The sequence below is a fragment of the Thalia democratica genome, chromosome 2, assembly GCF_965202585.1.
Source record: "Thalia democratica chromosome 2, ktThaDemo2.hap1.1, whole genome shotgun sequence".
Lineage (NCBI taxonomy): Eukaryota > Metazoa > Chordata > Thaliacea > Salpida > Salpidae > Thalia > Thalia democratica.
In genome coordinates this window covers 51,862,289-51,882,779 of record NC_139166.1, presented here as the reverse complement: position 1 = coordinate 51,882,779, position 20,491 = coordinate 51,862,289, and the positions used below count along the sequence as shown (strand labels likewise).

General features: G+C 25.8%; 1 protein-coding gene across 1 annotated transcript; it reads left to right on the top strand.

The window, feature by feature from the left end:
• Positions 1-314: 314 nt before the first annotated feature.
• On the top strand, positions 315-8,663 carry LOC145829256 (12S rRNA N(4)-cytidine methyltransferase METTL15-like). The gene is made up of 6 exons (XM_082937002.1): positions 315-450; positions 3,870-4,075; positions 5,893-6,084; positions 6,928-6,998; positions 7,636-7,780; positions 8,011-8,663. Exons 1-6 carry the CDS (start codon positions 331-333, stop codon positions 8,342-8,344), a joined length of 1,068 nt encoding a protein of 355 aa, XP_082793128.1. The 5' UTR covers positions 315-330; the 3' UTR covers positions 8,345-8,663.
• Positions 8,664-20,491: the final 11,828 nt, after the last annotated feature.

Genomic DNA, 20,491 nt, shown 5'->3' with positions numbered 1-20,491 from the left:
TTTTCTTGCAATACTTGACTCATAGACAGTTTAATTTAGTTTCAATCACACAAATGTCAAAGTTAACTATTTTATATACTATTACTTAAATAAGACTCATTATTAATAGTGTTTGTACCCTTTTTTTCTTGAACTTTATTTGAACTGTTTACTTGTAGTCTTATTTACTGGGTATGAACAGAGCTATAATTGGTCTGGGTTGTGGTTTTTTCTCGAATCTAAAATTTAGTACTGTAGTTTGACCTTCAATAATAGTATAATCAAAGCGCACTTGATTTTGATAAAATTAAATGTGTAAAAATTTGCTAGACAATTACAGTTTAGAAATAAATGAACATTAAAATGAAAAAAATCATGCATTTTACAAAAAATATTTATAAAGAAAAATATCTTAGAAGATTTACAACTTCATGTACATTTCATTTACCAAGGAAACCACCAAAACCTAAGGTAAGTAACCAAGTTTATTTTACAAGTTTACTGGGCCTAAATCCTGCTAAACTGAAATATGAAAATGAAATTTTGTAAAAAATAAACATTTTCAAATCTTTAAAGTTATATATAGATTTTTTGGAAAAATAAGATTTAAACTAAATAAAACAATCACTATAAAACAATAGTCTGTAGAGTAAAGTAATAGCTTTCTAAGACTTGTTTGTTACACATGTTTTGTATAAAAATTATTTTAATTTTGAAAAAGTAGTCTAAGCTTATGTACTGGTTATTTTTATGTTCTAGCAGTTTTTATATGTCAGGGTTGCCACACACTCATGACGTTCATGATAACTCAGGATATTTTGAATTTTGTTAAAAATTCAGGCTGACTCAGGATAGTTTTGTTTTCTATGAAAAACTCAGGATAGTTTAGGTTTTCTTAGTGATTTCATGACAGATTTTTTCTACATTTTGAATGAGATTTAGTTAAGGCCATAGGAGGGGGGGAGGTAAACCATGTTTTTTACAAAATGATCTTATTTTAAAGAGTTTTTTCTAACCTTGAAGATGATTTTTATTGTTTTAAAAAATTCAAATTATTTTTTGAGATATGACTAGTCAAAGTCGGGCCGCATAATAGGTTCCCTATGGAAAGGGAAAACTAAAACAGCAAAAAAAGACTATTTTATTTAAAATCTATCTACTCCTACATTTTTCAAGCAATCTTCTTCAAACTTTCACAGTCTAATCTTAATACAATAACAAAAAAACGTCACTTTGGAATAAAAAAAAAAATTCTAAAAATCTTATTTAAAAAAAAACACTTTTTATTTTTTATTTTTTGTGATAACATTTTTATTTTTTTACATTATTAAAATTGTAAAGTAACGTTTTTTCCTTTTATTATAAGGAACGTATCCTGAAAATTTGAAGAAGATTGCTTGAAAAATGAAAAAGGAGATAGATTTTTAGTGACTTTTAAATTTCCGAGAAAATTGACCCCAAAAAATTTTCAGTTTATACGTTTGTATCGGAAACTTTTTATAAAAAATAAAATATCTCAAAAGTTTAATTATTTTTTTTGAATTCTATAAAAACATGCTTGTAGTTTGTATTTAAAGCTTTCATATAAAAGACGAAGTTAATTTTTGTAAAAAAAAATGTCGGACCCCCCTATGGCCTTAAATTACTTTCAATATTTTGTTATTTTATGACCAATTTTGTTGGAGAACTTGATTTGTATTAACTTTGAAAAGCTAAAGAATTTTTTTTTAAGATTTGGAAGAACTCATGACAACTCAAGATAGTTTAATGTTACTCAGGACAGTTTTTTTGACTGAAAGAGTAATTATACCAAACATATTTAGTAATAATTAAACATACTTTATATATGATAGAATTTAATTTATTGATAAATAAAAAATTAAAATGTTGTTGGGTTAACTTTGAAAATTTTTAGTTATAAATTTAAGTGTTGACATCTGTAAATTAAAATTTGCAATTTAAAACCATTTCTGTTAAAAGGATACTAAACAGAGATTTGGTTTATTGTAAAATAAGGGCTTAAAGTTGGCAACTTTTCAGTCAATGAGCTAGATTTACCAGAAAAATTCTTTTGCAAATTCTTATCAATAAACTCTTATTTATATTTCTATAATAAAAAATATATATTTCTCTAAGAAAAAAAAGTCTTATTAAAAAAATGGCTGCATATTTTTAAAACTCTACACTACAAATTAACTCTTTAAAAACAAATTACAACAAAATAATCATATTTTAAACATTAATGTAAAATTTTAAACAAAGTAAGAGCATATTTTAAATCATTTCTCTTTAAAAAGCTAAACTTTGTTGGGTTTCCACTAGATATTTTCAAACTAGCTAAAAATTATGTTGTTGGCCAAATGTAGTCGGCATTCTAGCTTAATTATGACTTACCCTAGTGCTCTATACTTATAAAAATATTCAAGAAATACTCTACTACTAGAATACTAAAATTCAATCTAGTAGACTTTATTAATTAAACTTACTTGACTTTGATATACTAAGCAATTTTATTACAACACAATAAAAATGAGTTAGCAAGAAATTAAAACAATAAGTTACTGTATAACAACACTAATCTGTTACAAAGAAACTAATACAAAACTAATATCCGTAACAAGAATACAACAAAATATTAGTAAAACACAGGTTTATAAGAAAAACAAGCCATTTTATTGTAACAATTTGCTAGACTCATTTTTTAGGTCATAGGAGGTTCCAACTTTTTTTCAAACTAAAATTATTGCTAGCCTTTAGAATTTGGACGGTAGTTTAAATTATACACTATAAGGTACTTTTTACAGATCATGATATAGTTTTTTCAAAGATATAGACAGTTGTGCATAAAGTTTTTGATCAAATGTGTTGAGGAGACTTTTCTTTGAGTTTTGAAAAATCTACTAGATATTTATTGTCTCTTTCATTTTTAATCAATTACAGTAAACTTCAAATTTACAGTAAATTTTCCTTGAAAATATAGAGAAACTGTACTACAACAATAAAAAATAAATTATGAATTTTATCACCAAAATAGAAAATAAGAATTAAATTAAAAAAAAAAAACTATTTTACTCAAAAAAAAAAACTACTATATGGTTGTTTACTATAAAAATAAGTATAACAGAGAAAGTCTAAAAACATTTGCTAATATAAATATAAAAAGAGTTATATTTTTAATGAAATAAAATTTGTACCCTCATGTCTCAAAAGCTGATTTGAATTTTACAAAGAGGTAAAATAAAGATCTATAAAATAAGATCAGCATGTAAAAATTATCTTACCCCCTGTTGCCTTAACATTACTTACTTTAATAAACTAAGTTTTATTTATATATAGTTTTTTATAGTAAACATTTTTAATACTCGTATGATTACCAGGCATAAAGCAAACAAAGGTTAAAATGATACTAAATTATTTTTTTTGTTGTCTTGAAAAAATATACGGATTAAGTTCTTAATTACATTTAACAAATAAAACTTTGAAAAATATATTCAAAACTATAAAGAAAGTTAGTCAAATTAATTAATGTTTGTTTTTTTAAAGACTATTATAACTAAATAGTTAGTTTTATAGTTTAATTGTTATCCAAAATATTTTTTTTTATTCAGTAGTACTGTTAAAAATAATTAAAAAGTAAGTTTTATAGAATTATGTGGAAGGTCAACTGTCTAAAATAAAATAACATTACTTGTCATTAAAGGTAAACTAAACCCATAAAAAATTTCAAGTAAATATTTGTCAAAAGGTTTTATTTTAGTTATATTATTATGGAGTAAGTGATTGATTTTATCTAAAAGAAGTTATAATTATTTATAATGAACATATTTTAAAGCTACAGAAAATTAACAACTACTCAATGACATTTACAAAATAATTATAACATTGAAAAGGTTTTGCACATTCCATGTATGCTTGATGAAACAGTGGCTGCTTTTGATGTGGATAAAGAAGCGCCAGCCAAGTTTTTGGATCTGACATTTGGAGCGGGTGGCCACACAAAAGAATTGTTGAAAAAGTTTCCAAATTGCACTGTTTATGCACTTGATAGAGACAATAGAGCTATTGAACTAGCAAAAGAGCTGAAGGAAACAACAAAGTTTGTTAACTAGTTAGAAAGTGTAAACATACATAAATATTATCAAAGTAAATTATGCTTTTACATAAATAGTTTTGTATGGTTTCTTGAATAAATTTTTTTTTATGTATTTTACATCAAAATTAGACAATATATACTGACTTGATTGTAGCTGAAAAAAGTTGATTTCATCTCTCAAAATAAATGCTTTTAAAAAGTATATTCAAAAAATATAAATTTGAGATTTTATGTTTACATTATTACAAGAGTATAATTTGTAAATATTTAAGTATGATATTAATAATTTTTTTTCATTTATTTGTAAATAAAAATGCAAGTTTATAAAAAGTTTCACTACTTTGTTTATAAACAAATAGACTGTAAAATATTTTTTTAAGTTAAACATTTTTTAAATAAAATATCAGTAAAACTAAGTATTTTTGGTAAAGATGTTTAAAATATATTTCAGTTTTTATGATCTGTCAGTTGATAAATACTTTGTTAAATAGATTTGTTTTTAAATAAAACAATGTTTAGAAAAAAAAAGTATGACAAAGGTATTTAAAATTGTTTTCTATATTACTTTTTAAAACATTCTAGTTTTATAACCCTTGTAACTTAAATTAAACAAATATATACTTTTATATTTCATCAATTTTTATCTGATATGCAAACAAGTAATTCTTCCAAATTGTCTACAAAAAAACGGTTACAAATTTGTCATATGTTGTAATTTTGCAGTATTATAAGGTATAACTAACATTGACATCGTTCCAAATGATTAGGAATAAAAAGTTATTTAAGCTGTATTTCTTAGGTGCCATAATAATAAAAAAAAATAATTATGTATACTAAATTTGTTCTGTACACACTTTTCTACTATAATCATGTTTTTATACGTTAAAATAATCTTCAATAGAGTTAATTAGAGTTGAAAATTTTTGACTGACAAAACAATATTTTTTTTGTATATAAGGTAGGTAGTGCAGTTTTCTATAAAATCAATTGATTTTTGCAATTAATTTCTATGCATTTTAATCTTTAAATTTGTTAATATAAATAAAATTTTATCCAACATCTCAATTATAAAAATGTTTTAATGTTTTTTAATTATAGACTAGTTTTATAAAGTTGTTAAAACTATAAAAATAAAATTAAATACTGTGAAGTTTTTATTTATTAACCATATTGAACAAAGATTAAAAATAATCTTTCATATATTAAAAATAAGTACAATAAGAGGAAATTCTACAAAAAAAAGTTTTGACAAGTAATTCTAGTTTTATAACACTCAATTACGTTTTTAAAAACTAAAGTTCGAAGTATTTCTCGAAAAACTTTGAGATTTAACCAATTTCAAAAACTAATTAAATTTAAAAATCTAAGCTTTGTTATTATTCAAGTATACTTAAAAGTTATACAACAAAATAATTTTCAAAGTACTTGATATATAAAATCTAATGACGTTTTTTTGTTTTAAATTGTTGGCACAGATCTGCAAAGTCTCAAAGAGAATGAAAACTTTAAGTTGTAGAAGATAGATAAATTTAGAAGTTATAGATAAACGTGTGCGTAAAAATACGAATACAAACATAAAGAAAATAAATTAAGAATATTGTATATCAAGATAAATTTCATAACAACAAATAATAATTTGTATATATAATATAAAGTTAATTCTATTTGATACTAGTTCAATCTCAGATAATGTATGTTGTATGGTACATTACACTTTCAACTTGACATCTTAGTTTTTACACAACTTAAAGCCTTGCACACTAACCTAAAATAACCACATTCGAGCTAAACTGCTGACCATTGTCACTATGTTTTTCCAGCGGCAGAGTTGTCACCGTTCCCGGTCTGATGTCCGAAGCTGAGATGCTTTTAAGTAGGAGGGGAGTCCCCCCTGCATCGTTCGACGGGGTGGTACTGGATGCCGGCTGCTCGTCCATGCAACTCAATGAGGGCCACAGGGGCTTCTCCATTTCCAACCCGGGACCCTTGGACATGCGTATGGACGGTGGGAGGTTTGGATTTTTTTAGTTAATTATGATTTGATCTTAGATTAATGATAAATAAAACATTACGTAGTTTTTGAATAATTATAAACTTTAGACTTCATTGTATAAGTTTTATAAGCAGTTTATAAGTTATAAAAGGAAATCACAAAAAGTGTATTTCAATAGAATAGTTTTTGTTTCTATTTATAATTTAATATTATACTATATAAATACTATTAATAATTACTATTTATTTTTTTTTAATCTTCTAATAAACTTTTATCAATTTCATAAACTAAATTCATTAAGAAATTAAAATGGGGTGAAAGTAGTCTTCCTCTTTTGGTTTTAAAGACCGGACAGGATTGAATTTTAGATAAACAAAATAAAAATGGTAAGAACCATTAAAAAAATCAGTCACACTCTTATACAAGCACTTTGAAGAGATCTTTCGTTTATTATTAAATTAAAAGTTTATTATTATTACTAAATTCATTAAATGTCTTTAATCCATGTAGATGTGTTCAAAAAAAAAACTAATAATTGTATTACCTAGAAATTAAAAACTTTAACAAAATAATAATGGTTAACTGCAGGTAAAACCATTTTATTAAAAGTATATATATATAAAACTATTTCTTTCTATTAGTAATATATTTTGCTTAAAAACAGCTAAACTCTAAGAGTTAAAATATTTTATAAACAATTGCTGCAATACTTTTCTTGAAATAAAAATTACGTTTTGTTAGAGTTTTAACTAAATAAATTTCAACATTTTGGGACAGTAAATTTTTTCATGAATTGTAAAATTGTTTTGTTAAACTTACTATAATAAAAATTAAATTTTTTAATCTTTATAAAATCTTTCAGATTAAAAGACTCAATAACAGCCGCGGATGTTGTAAACAATTTAGACCAAAAAGAACTTAAAAATATATTAAGTTAGTTATCTCTAATCTATTTATATAAGTTTTGTTTGAACAATATATGGTAAATCTGTTTTAGATTTTTGTTATTCACTTAAAATAAAATTTAAAAAACTAGTAGTTCCAATTTCATTATGCTGAATTTTCTGCGAGAAACGTATTTTTTTGTATACAAATTATAACATAGTTCAAATGACTATTTAATTAAAAATATTTTTTTTGTAAATAAATATTTGTTACGACAGTTAGGCGGACAAATATATTGTACAGTTTCTATTCTTATTGACTTTTCACTGTTAATTTCATCACTTAGTACTACTTTGTGTTAAAGGTGTATTTTTTATTTTCAAAATTATGTTTGTACCAAATTTATCATTTAATAAAAGTCTTGTATTGCCCAGCGCTTAATAAAAAAAAGAGTAAGTTAATTTTTGAAAATACTTTTTGGTTAAAATAGTTTTTAATCTGCTTAAATAACACTAGTAGTTCAAGTGATTAAATCTCTCGTGTTTCATCTTTTTTGACTTTTGCTTCAAACACAAGTTGTACTGCAAACAGAGCTTCAAGCTTAGTTAACTTACTAACTACTTACTTACTTAATTAACTTAAATATCTACTTATTACAAAATCTGAAAGACAATTGGACAAACAGAGTCGTACGGAGATGAGCGCAACGCGTCGCAAATCGCCTCCTCGTTGGTCGAAAACCGCCCACTCACGACCACGGATCAGCTCAAGGAAGTGGTTGCCATGAGCTTCCCTTCCAGCATGGGCCAAATGGATTCATTAGGTCGAAGGTAAAAGTTGAGATGATTTGTAACTTTGATACTGTTTGTTGGTTAGTAATGTTTTTTTTAACACAAAGACGGTTTAGATAATTACTTTTAAGTAAATAAGAGCTTAGAGAGAATTTTTTAGAAATATTTTGATTATTTGATAAATAAAATACATTTTGTGTTTTCCAGCAAAAGCTGTCATTGTAACAATTTTTGTGTTTTATAACCATATTAACCTTTACAACTCGCAGGCGCCACGTAGCGACCAAAACGTTCCTCGCCCTCCGCATCTTCGTCAATGACGAGATGACGCAGCTCTTCGAGGGAATCCAATGCGCCTCGCGCCTCCTCCGGTCCGGAGGAAAGCTCTCCCTCCTCACGTACCAGTCGGCCGAGCACAGGGTGTCGCTGCGCGCCCTCCGCAAGCAAGCTGACGTCAGCGCACGGGACCACGCAAGCAAGGATAAAAAATTCCCCGAGCTGAAATTTTGGAGGGATGTCAGGAGAGAGGAGCCGAGTGAGGAGGAAATAAAGGTAAATCCCCGCGCCAGGTCGGCCTTGCTGAGGATTGCGACTAAAACTTGAGTTTCAAATTATAAAAAAATATTTTATAAATAACTTTTTTAAAGGTTTTATGAGAAGACTCTTGTATAGGTAATGTACTATATTTTTGTGTTTTTATGATGTTGCTGTAGAAATTATAAGTTTTTTTAATTTTTAGTAAATGTTGCTAGTAATTTTTGTGTGTTAGTTTTCTAAATAGTTAAAATATATCTTTTAAAAATAAACTTGGAATTTATTTAATAATTTTAAAAATTAAGTTTTTTTTTTAACTTTGAAATTTATTTGAGAAACTTGAATAAACTTACTCCGTATTGTTTATAGACTAAATTATTTTTTCACAAGACTTAATTATTTTTCTAAAATTTTAGAATTAATTTCTTATATGGTTATATTATGATTTGTCGCAAGAGTTTTTTTTACTTAGTCAATTAAAAAAATAACCTACAACAAAAGATTAAAAAAAGTTTATTGTATGTCGGAGCTTTCGACTTTATTATTTAATAATTATATAATTCCTCCTGATATATTTTTTTGTTTAAAAAGTTTAAAAAACAATTTGTCTGATACTCAAAAACTTTTGTCACAAGATTTATTAATACGTATTTAAATAATATTTTTTAGTAAACTTTACGCCTTGTTCTTCAGAAATTTAAGTAATGATCAATTTTTTTTTATTTTGATATTTCTATCTACTTTGTTTCTAAAAACGTATTATTGTTTTATTATCAGAACAAATATTTTTTTTTGGATGAAGAAAAATTATACAGAAGCAACTAAGAATTATTTGAAAAAATACTTAGTTTTAAAAAGATAAGTTTTTTTTAATAAAATTAACAAAAATTCTATTGAAAATACAATTAAACTCTTAGTTTTTCTCCTCAATACTTTAAGCAACTGTTTTTTTACAATGAATGTTAAATACTAAAGTGCAGTCTTTTTTGTAACGTTGTTTTTTTTTTGAGAAAGTCTAGACTCTTCTACGCATAAAGCATCAGTACAAAAAACAGAAAAAGTGTGTCCAAAGTATTTTCTTAATTATAAACAAACAATTCAAATGTTTACCTCTACTGCAAGACTTCATTTCTCCACACAAAAAGCCTTAATTACAGTCACATTCTATTTGAGTTTCCACTTTTTACCCAAAGACGTTGTGTTCAGAATGCAAGCTTTTATTTTTTAAGTTTAACTTGAAACTTGAAAAAAATATATTACTTAATAAGTATTAATAAAAATGCAGTCTTTTGCTTAAGATTTTTTGTTTTTAATCTAACCAAACAAAAAACAAAAGGAAAAATTCAAAAGTCCTAATAAAAACTAAAGTTTAATTTGCAATGATCTTTAACATATTTTTATAAAATAATTATATAACTAGTTTTTTCTCAAATTAAAATTGCAGTTCTCTCGTTCTTAAAAGTTAAATACTTCAGAATAACAGTTAGTGTTTAAAAAAATAATTATTTAAATAATCTTTTACTAAACTTAAATTTAGGAGCTATTTATTGCTACCACTCTTACCACTATTTGAGGGGAAAAACACGCTAATTGACCAAATTTAGATTGACCAAAATTATCAACTAACTTTAATTACAACATCATATACTAATAAACAATCACGAAAAGGGATTGAAATTAGTTAAACTAAATCTTTATAAAAATAGTTTGCTAGTTTTTTCTGTACACAACGGGGTCATTCGTTTTTAATTAAGAAAAGCGACGGACGTATTTTGAATAGTTAGACCACCAGAGGCAGGCGCGAGCAGATTAAGTCATCACATCATGCCTTGGTCCACGCCAAAAAAATCCAGAAACTATCGGTCCGCACAAACCAACGTCCTGGACTCTTACTTCCATGTTCCTTCTGTGTAAGCATTCTTGTCAGCTAAGTTTTTTTTTCAAGGCATTTCCCTCAGCTTTGTTTGTTACACGGTCTATTTTCGTTTAGCTTTTTAATTTTCTTATTACAGAATCATTGGATTTTCTACTCTAGCATAAACAATAACTTTGACTTTTAAATAAAAATTTAAGAATGACTTATACATTATGTAGTTTAAATATCTAAATATAATGGAAAAAAGTAAAAAAATGATTATTTTTTGTTATTTTCAAAAGAAACAAAAAGTTTTTTTTCTAATAACCAGGCAAGTAAACCTGTAGTCGGCAGATAACATTCTGTTTTTAACTATAGAACATACAATTTTTAATATTTTTATCTAAAAACAAACATTGTTATAAATTTTTATTATTACAAATAACTTAGATAAATATATTTATTTTCCAAAGTAAAGTTTTATAATTAATTTTAATTCTGAAAGTTTTTAATACTAGTATTAATTTTATTTGTTCAGCAAAATCAAACTTATTTAAGTTTATAAGTGATAAACACTATTATTTTGAGAAATTGCTAATTTAATAATTAAAGTAGCCTTCCAAATTCAGATTTTAAAAAAACGATAAAAAAGTTTTTTTCAACCAGTCTTTTCGAGTTTAATATATCTTAATAGTAAAAGTTGTAGCTCATGAGTATTTGATGAAAAATTAAAGATTTAAAGTGTTAAATAGTTTAACAGAAATTACCTAACTGATCTTAGAGAGTGAACTATTTGCTTGTTGTTTTAGTATAATAAAACTAAATTACTCTAAAAAAACTTTCAAGTTTGTGACTAATTAAAGAAGAACATCTTAAAATGTAAATGAGCTAGTTGAAATTAAAAACAATAAACAAAAAAATTTTGTGTTTGCTCAAGCCACATGTTTCAAAGCGAAAAGTAAATAAATTTCACAACTTTCAACAAGTTATAACTTATTGACTTAGTTTTCTTTTAGGAAGTCAAATAATCATAGCGCCGTTAAAAAATTGAAAATATAAATAGAGTAAGCAGAAATTAGGTAGTATAGAAGCATAAAGTATTGTTAAGTACTTTACAATACTTTCATCGATAAAATTTAAAGTATAGCAAAAAATCTTTAGTAATTACGTTTTTCATCGTAAATAATGTAGTATACATAGAAACTCTTTTCAAATAGTCTACTGTTGTAGCTTTTAAAATTTTGGCGGGATTTGTTTTAGAAGAATATCGTATGAGCTTGGAAAAGTAAATCTATAATATTTAAATTATTAAACAAGCTAAAAAGCCGCAGTTGATGTTAAGAAGCTCAATAAGCTTACGTCTACCTACTTACATATTACAAAACAATGAATAAGCTGGAAGATTTTATGAAGTCAACAATTATTCAAGCAGCTTGTAATCACAACAAGCTTCTTACTAATTTTTACATAAATAGAGCTGGTATGATTACATGAAAAAGCCACAGCCATGCTAATGGTGCATCCACCGCAATGTTGTGAATATTTACCAGTTTACAAGTTCTGTAAAGGCGAAACAAGATGCTGAATTTTGTAAATGAGGTGCTTTACAGCTTTTTTGTGTTTATAGTTTGAAGTACCATGGTTCAAAAAATATTTATAAAATGTTTTTTAGGATTTTTTCTGTCGTCTAAAGACATTTATTTTTGAACAATTAAATGAAGAACGTTTATAAAAGATTTATATGGCTTAAAACTAATTAAAAAATTTAAATTGTTTTATAGATTTTAATTTATTTTTAGCAACAGCCTTTAGATTTTGTATCAGTATATACTTTGCTTTATACTTACCATAATACTAATTGTTATAATATTAGTTACATGTTACTTTATTTCTACAAAAAAAGCACTGTCATTAGCTAATATATATACATTTTACTTTACAGAATTACTTTGTATATGCAGTTTAAAAGTTTAATACCTTTTGAAACCTTTTCGAAAAAATAATAACGATTTCAAGTGACGGACTTCACTATTTGAAATGAACCGGTCAACAGCTCAGTATTTCTTAAACCGTTAAAGTTTTGCACAATAGGTTGTTAATGATAACCAATTATCTTCGCGTATTTACTTTTGTATCAACAATAAGTATACGACAGATCTGCACTGAAGTTAACTAAGATTACTACTTAAAACTAAATCGTTTGAAGAACTCTGCTGATCATTCATGCAATTTTCATAATCTTTACGCTGGTAAACTTTGAAATTTGGTGTGCACCAAAAACCTCTAATTTTTGGCTTGCTCATGAAAAATGCTGTCATATACTATAGCAAAGAGACATTTTCGAAAAAGTTTGAGAAATTGTACAGTATCTTCAAAACAAAAGCAAGATATTAGTTATTTTATATTAAAGCTACAACCTTGTAGACAAAATTTTAACAAGGCTTTTAAAAGGATATACATATATAAATCATTATACTTAAACTTATATATATACTTGCTTTGTGAAGTCTTTTAATGATAAAAAAGGTTATCCGTTTGTCGTAGGTGCATATTGTAATTTTAGTACACAGCAGGGGCGTGTCTAGACTTTTTAGGGGGTTCACAATTTATTTTGTTCTTAATCTGCCGCTTAATTACGCATTTCTTAGCTATTCACTGTCAGTTAAGTACGCAATATTTAGCCGAAAAACTCTGTGTTTAGAATGCCTTTTTCTGCTTAGAAATAAAAAAAAACATATAAGTAGCAGAGACGTGTCTAGACTTTTTTCAGTGAGTAGCATATTTTTTTTGTTCAAAAACAAAGTATTATGTGGTAGATTTTAATAAACACTTTAGAAATGTTCATGAATGTCTATTATATAATTGTCTAAAATTTTCTTATCTACATAATTATTTTTTACTTTCAAAAATTAAAAAATACTAGTTAAACAAAAAGCAAAAAAATTGATAAGTAATAAAATTCTTTTAATTTTAGTAAAACAATTAAAGAATATACATTAGGTCATTTATTAACGAAAATGCAAAAATTTGCATTAAATAGTGAAGCTAACATGAATAACGAATATATTAATTAACACGACACTGAACACGAGAACTAATCAAAATTAATAACTAAAGTGTCTTAAAATTAGTAAAAAATATTTAATGATATGTAAATAAATTGATAAATAAAGTATTAATTAAACATAAATTCTAGTAAAAATAATTAGCTTAACATCAAATTTAAACAATCTTTTTGTGTGTCCTATTTAAGTGGCTCAGGTTTTGATGCCTGAGTCCAACATTGCACAATAAACAATATAATAATAATAAATCAAAAGTTAGTTATAATTTTGAAAACGAAACGTGTAGTGAAAGTTTCCAAAGTTAAAAATGAAACCAATTGAGTTGGATTAACATTCAAAAATCAGTTTTTTTAACAATTTCGATTGGCTTATTTTGTATCTAAAGTTTAACTTTTCGTATGTGCATCTTTTTTAATTATAACATTTTTATACAGTTTTTTTATTTTTTTAAAATAAAATCTTTTAAAACTACGTCATAATAAAATGAAATTGTTCAAAAGTTTAGCAAAAAAGCACAGCTAAATCTACTTAAATATGTTTTAGCCAGTATTTATTTCGGCCATCATCAACAAGTTGAGATGTTTTATGCCATCGAATACAAACAATGAACTTCACCGCACGATCTACAACAACAGCATCCGAGACAATCCTACGACCGGTTTCGTCCTTATTAGGACTCATCAGGCAGGAATAGTCGCGAGAAACCGCTGTTGTGATCTAACCAAGCGGGCTTAAGTACGAAGTACTGAAGCGACCGTTTGTGGGTAAAATCCGAAAAATTGACGCAGGCAATTTGATGCTGTTGTTGTAGATCGTGCGGTGAAGTTCATTGTTTATATTCGATGGCATAAAACATCTCAACTTGTTGATGATGGCCGAAATAAATACTGGCTGAAACTGATAAAACGAGCGCGGAGAGTAAAATCTCACATTAAGCTGACAATGTCTAAGACGTTGAGCTGTGAAGATTTGCCTGCGTCAATTTTTCGGACTTTACCCACAAACGGTCGCTTCAGTACTTCGTACTTAAGCCCGCTTGGTTAGATCACAACAGCGGTTTCACGCGACTATTCCTGCCTGATGAGTCCTAATAAGGACGAAACCGGTCGTAGGATTGTCTCGGATGCTGTTGTTGTAGGTCGTGCGGTGAAGTTCATTGTTTATACTTAAATATGTAAAATATCCGATTAGATAATGTTTTAATTGAAAAATCTAAACTTTTTTTTTATACTTTTTTTTTTCATAGGGTTCACAGGAAACAGGAAACCAGTCAAAACACGCCCCTGGTACACAGTAAGAACATTTCACATAGAATAACGGTTTCAGCATTTAATAGTTTTAGCATTTCTTCAGCAAGATTTTATTGAATAAAAAAACAAGTTAAAAGCATAAGAAATTGTATAAAAGTAGATGTCAAGTAATGATAGAATAAACATCTACAGTAACCCATCACATCTTTACGCACTCGTAAAGTTACGCACTCTCGTTTAGTTACGCATTTTAGAATTCTAAAAATTTCAAAAAATTAAAACTAAACTATTTATTAATATTACACAATTTGGTTTATAGTATACTTTTATTTTAAAATATGTTTTAAAATGCTAACTCACCTCTCTACATCTTTAGACTTTGTAAACTTATGTTCCTTGACTAATTGATAAACATTTAGTTATACCTCAGTATATCAGAAATTTTGTTAACAAAAAGAGATTAAATTAAAATTCTGAAAGAAGTATTACTGTGCTAAATAATTAAACTATAAAAAAATAATAAGAGCTTAAAACACAAACAAATAATACAGAACTCTTGCCTTATGTATGAATAAACGTCTAAAAATTAAATCTAGTGAAATTTCCTAGCAAAAAGTAGCAGTAACACTTAATTAGGTAAATTAATTAGCAGTAATTTGCCAAGTAGAACAAAATATAAATGTTAAGTATTTAATAAGTTGCATATATATAACGACAAAGATAAAATCTACTTGTTATTAAAATTAGTAAAATTTTTATTAAGTATTATTATTTTAAATAAATTTAAATCCTTTTTTTTTAATATATGTATAGTTTTATCTTTTGACTTTATATTTATAAATAAAGAAAACAAATTGTTAAAAGTGGTAAAGTCCCCAGTATGCTTTTAACTAGAAACAATATCAAAAAACAGTCATTATAGTAAGTATATTTAGTATCTCTCGTATCTTAACGCACTTTTTCTGTGGACACAATGTGCGTAAATAAGCGAGAGGTTACTGTACTAACTTATTTGTTTAGTAGTTGTTAAAGATAAAAGTTTGTTTTTGTTTACTTAGGATAAATATATACATATACTATTAATTAAGTAAAGTAACAACGTTTAAAGTTTTTTGCTTAACTTTATGTGCATTTTAACTTATGCTTTATTATTTTTAAATCAATATACTGACTGAGAATCTGTTAGTGTATTAGATCATTGAATCAATTGTTTCGAGGAAAAAGCCTTGTGTTTTTTAAATACTTATATATATATATATATTTACTATACTTTTATACAGAAAAGAATAAAACTAGGTGAACAAAATCAGTTTTCACAGAGCCCACTTAAAGCTCTGAAAACAGCACCGAAAATGTTTTAATTTTTAATTTTTACCGTGAAAACGCCAAAATAGCCATACTTGCAGTCGACACCTTTCGCGCTAAAAAGGAAAGAACTAAATGGATCAGAGTAGGATTAACCGTCAAGGACATGGCTAATGGTTCTTCGTAAAAACCTACATGTTCTTCGACCTGAGTTGGAAGACTCTAACAATGGGAACTAATGAGCCCGAATTTTCGAGTTTAATTTTAAATGCACTTATCAAAACAAAGATGGGAAGATAAATGAAGATGCATGTACATACGATTTTAGAGATCTGTGTAAGGTCCTTGAGGACTGCAAGGATGTGAGCAAGAAGAATTCCGAGTCTGACCGTTACCGCGCAAACTTGCCGGTTTTCGCGCTTTTTTAGCGGGAAGCGTCTTCAAGACTTTTTATTCGCTCGTCGGGGATGGTTTTTAAGCTTGCGCGTCTTCGTGCGTGTGGAGACTCGTCTTTTGAGTTTGCACTTGAACAAAAAACCGATGTTGTTTGTAAGTTAAAAATTTATTAACGCGAACATTATATGAATCTTGTTTTGTTCGTTTCTGTGTTCTCGATAAAAACTGTCTTCAAAATTTGTTGCTGTAGTTGACTAATTTATGACAGTTGGGTAGATTAAATATTGAAAAGATATTAATTTAACTCATAGTTCGTTTGGCTGTAAAAGTTTTTACGTTAATTATTGTCTATTCAACTCTTGTTAAATAAATAAATATTCTTTAGCATATTTTTAAACTACAAAATAACGAGTGTTAATAATAATTTTTAAGTTTTTTTTTTTTTACCTAGAGCACAGCTTCAAAAATAATCATTAAAGCAAGTAGTTATTTTATACAAGTATTAAATATAAAATTTTACTTACTTTATATGTTTACTGTTTTACATTGATAACACGTTTATTTTCTAAGTCTTGTGTTAAATAAGCAAATATTTTTTTTACCTATTATGTAAAATAGATCAAAGCTTAAGGATTTTTTAAACGAAGATTTAAGCTATAATAACATGTATTGTTGTTTATTAGTAAAAACATTTTTTTGAAATAAATGCATCTTTATTGGAATATATGAATATTAGCTTTACGAAAATATGCTATGTTAAACAACATTTTTTATTAGTTTTGATTATTACTATTTATTTCAATACCATATATTTTTATAGGATTTTACCTTAATAAGCTATAACGTCTAAATAGACTTTATACTTTTTTTAAAAATTAATGTCAAAAAGTGTTCTAGTTTAAAAATTTTGTTTTGAATTAATTTACAAATTTTTTTTTTAAATACTGAAACTCAATTAATTTGTATGCATAAAAAGTATTATAGAATATAATATAATAGAGGAAATTACAAAAACATATTTATTAATTTTTAAAAAGCAAATTAATATCATTTTCATTATTTATTATCTAAAAGAGCTTGCTACTCTGTAAATTGAGCGACTATTTTATAATCAACACAAATAATTATAAAGTTCAATTAAAATAGATTTATGCAAATTATATATTTTATTTGCGACCGGTTTCAGTGGCAATAAATGGCGACCTTTTCAAGCAAAAATAAAATATTAAACTTGATTTTAAAATATTGATATTAATACTTAATATTTTAAAATATTTAAATTATTTTTGCTTTATTTCAAAATAAAATATTAAACTTGATTTTAAAATATTTATATTAATATTAAATATTTTAAAATGTTTAAATGATTTTAGCTTGAAAAAGTCGCAATTTTTTGCAACCGAAATCGGTCGTGAATAAAATACATAATTTGCATAAACCTATTTAAATAAGCTCCATACATCCAAGTAAATTGAGCATTCTTTTTTAATTAAGGCAAATAACTATATAAAGTTCAGTTTTAAAAACATTAGAACAAGTTTTTATAAAATTAGAATCTATCAGAGTTTTCCCTACATCAGGGTTTCTTAAAGTGGTGTAAAAAAGAGTGTGCACAATAGATTTTTTATAAATATCGGAGGGGCGATTGATTTTTGAACTTCTTTGAAGAGGGCATAATGAAAAAAAGGAAGACTCTGCTCTACATGCACAGCTATACAACTTACCTACCAAGTTAAAAACTACTAATAAAACAATTAGTTAGTAAACAAACACTTGTAATAACAAAAATATTTTTGCATGTAACTTGGAAAAGAGGAACAAAGTTAATTCACTTACCTTGAATAACAAAAACTTATAACTTATAAAATTTTTAAAAGTGAACTTTTAAATTGATGTTTTAAATTTTAATTATTTGTTGTTCAAAGTTTACGTAAATCCAATATGTACGTTTTAAAAAAAACTAGTAGAAACTAAACATGTATTGCTTTTATTTTAATGTCACTCGAAAAAATCTGGTATAAACAAACAATTTGTAGTCATTGTTTACAAACATGCCGCTTAACATAATAAAATTTTAATCACACTCATATAATCAGTACATATAAAATAAAAACAAAGCAAAATATATTAATTCTAAAACATATGGAATCTAGCAAAATTAAGAATATTAAAATACCTTCAACATTAATTTCTTATAAGAAAAGCGTTTATCTTAAACAATTAAAATGTTTTGAAACGATACGAAACTAAAAGATTTGGTCTGTGTATCCATTTAATAGTATATAATAGGTTTTAGTTTTCAAAATATTATGCCAAGTATAAAATCATCTTTATAGAACAAACTAATTTCATAAACAAAAAAAACTATCAATTATAAAATAATTAAAAAATAATGAACTTAACCACACCACCAACAAGAACAGCATCTGAGACAACCTACAACCGGTTTTGTCCTTACTGGACTCATCAGGCAAGCACATTCGCGAAAAACCTAGAAGGCATAGTCGCAAATGAAATACTTAACTAATAACAAAATAAAATCTAAATCCATCTACAAAGAATAGTGATATTTGTTTTTCAGCTTTGCAATAAAATTTTCTTTTTTATTTAAAAGTTTTCCATACCTCTCTCACTAAAACCATTGCATTTTTTAATCAAGTATCGATCAATATGAAAAAATGATATTATATAGTTTAATCTAGAATGACTCAAGGTGCTTCTAAAACTAGTTATAAACTTTTCAAAGGTCGAAACCTCTTTTACTGTACATAAGTATTGTAACTAAAATTATAAGATGCTTTTTTGTTATTTCTCTAAATATTTTGGTGATATTTGCTTTAATTGAAGCATTTTAACTTTTGAGAATTTTAATGATTGGCCGTCATGAAAAATAAAACCTGATCAATTAAGTTGACAAGTGTTGATCTCCGAGTTCTATTAATTATACGGTCTATAAAAAAGTCTGCTTTATATCAATTAAATAAAAACAAAGTAAACAGTCTTAATTTTTTAAGGAATACAACATAAATAACTGTACTAAATTATAATCTGATGTAGTCATCCTAAATAGTTTTTGTAAAAAATCTTATAGGTTTTAAGTACAAAGTACTTTGCTGTAGTATTAGGATAAAAAAAACTAAAACGACTAAAAATGTTAAGTAGATCTTATTTTTAAATGAAAAATCGGCCGAAACCAGATCCAATTTACTATTTCAAATCGAGATTTTCAAGTGATTTATCGTAAATTAATTTTTAAGTATATCTTTTTTATTTGCGTATTGTCTATAGTTTGGGTGGGAAACTTTTCTAAGAGGCGGAACGGGTCACTTGAAAAAAAAATGCAAACCAAGTGTTTAAAAAAAATTATAATTTTTATTTATTTAAATAGTAAATAAGCTGAACAAAATATTATTCTATATTATATAAAGCTCAATTTCACTCCCGGACAAGACGTTAAGCTGTATCCAAGAGCTGTACGACTCGACAACCGAAAGATTTTTTCGTACACCAGGTCCTTTATAAATTTATAAGGTATAATATTTCTGATTATAAAGTTGAAGAAAAAAGTATAAAAGCGTTCCTAAACATTTGTTAGTATTTAAATAGTTTTATGTTAACAATCCAGTAGAAAACATACTAAGTTGTACAATGAAGTTATACATATAATATATAATGATAGTTAAACAAATTTTAGACGAACAAAAAACTAAATAATAAAGAAATTCATAAAGTTTACTTCATTTTGCTCTTTATAAAACAACTGAATTTTTTTTCATCCATTGGTAAAAGACTTAATAGAACTAACGAAAAAAAAAAACTTTCAAAAAAACGACTAGTTTTTAGTTTAAAAAAAATCAAAAAAATTATTTAGATGTGATTTTAAAAGTTTAAAATTGTTATGAAAATATACTATACACATAATAAACGATAGCTGTAAATCTATTTTAAACTTTGTAAATAAAGTTTGATAGATATTGAAAAAAATATCAGAACTCAACTCTCATAGAAGTAAAAATAAATGCATAAAAATTATATTTTAAATTTTCAAAATAACACAATAAATAAGTACACATAAAAACCAATAACGAGTATAAAGTACTTGTAAATTATTATGAATTATAGATGACTTGGCATAAAACAGTAAAGCTGACACTTGTATGATTTTATATAATTAATTGTCATTAGTTTGCATAGAACTGTTATTAATGATTAGAAAACTTTATGTTAGGCCGATAACTAACTTGAACATAATTAAAAGTATATAAAACAATTACTGCACATCAAAATAAACTTTGAAAATATTTTGAATTTAAAAGTTAATTATTTTTATTAAAGTCGTAAGTTG

What these genes read in the sequence shown, in the direction of transcription:
- LOC145829256 (XM_082937002.1), top strand. Translation starts at nt 331, where the DNA reads ATGAACATTAAAATGAAAAAAATCATGCATTTTACAAAAAATATTTAT. An exon ending in GGAAACCACCAAAACCTAAG is followed by an intron (nt 451 to 3,869) that starts GTAAGTAACCAA and finishes AACATTGAAAAG; the next exon opens with GTTTTGCACATTCCATGTAT. An exon ending in ATGGATTCATTAGGTCGAAG is followed by an intron (nt 7,781 to 8,010) that starts GTAAAAGTTGAG and finishes TACAACTCGCAG; the next exon opens with GCGCCACGTAGCGACCAAAA.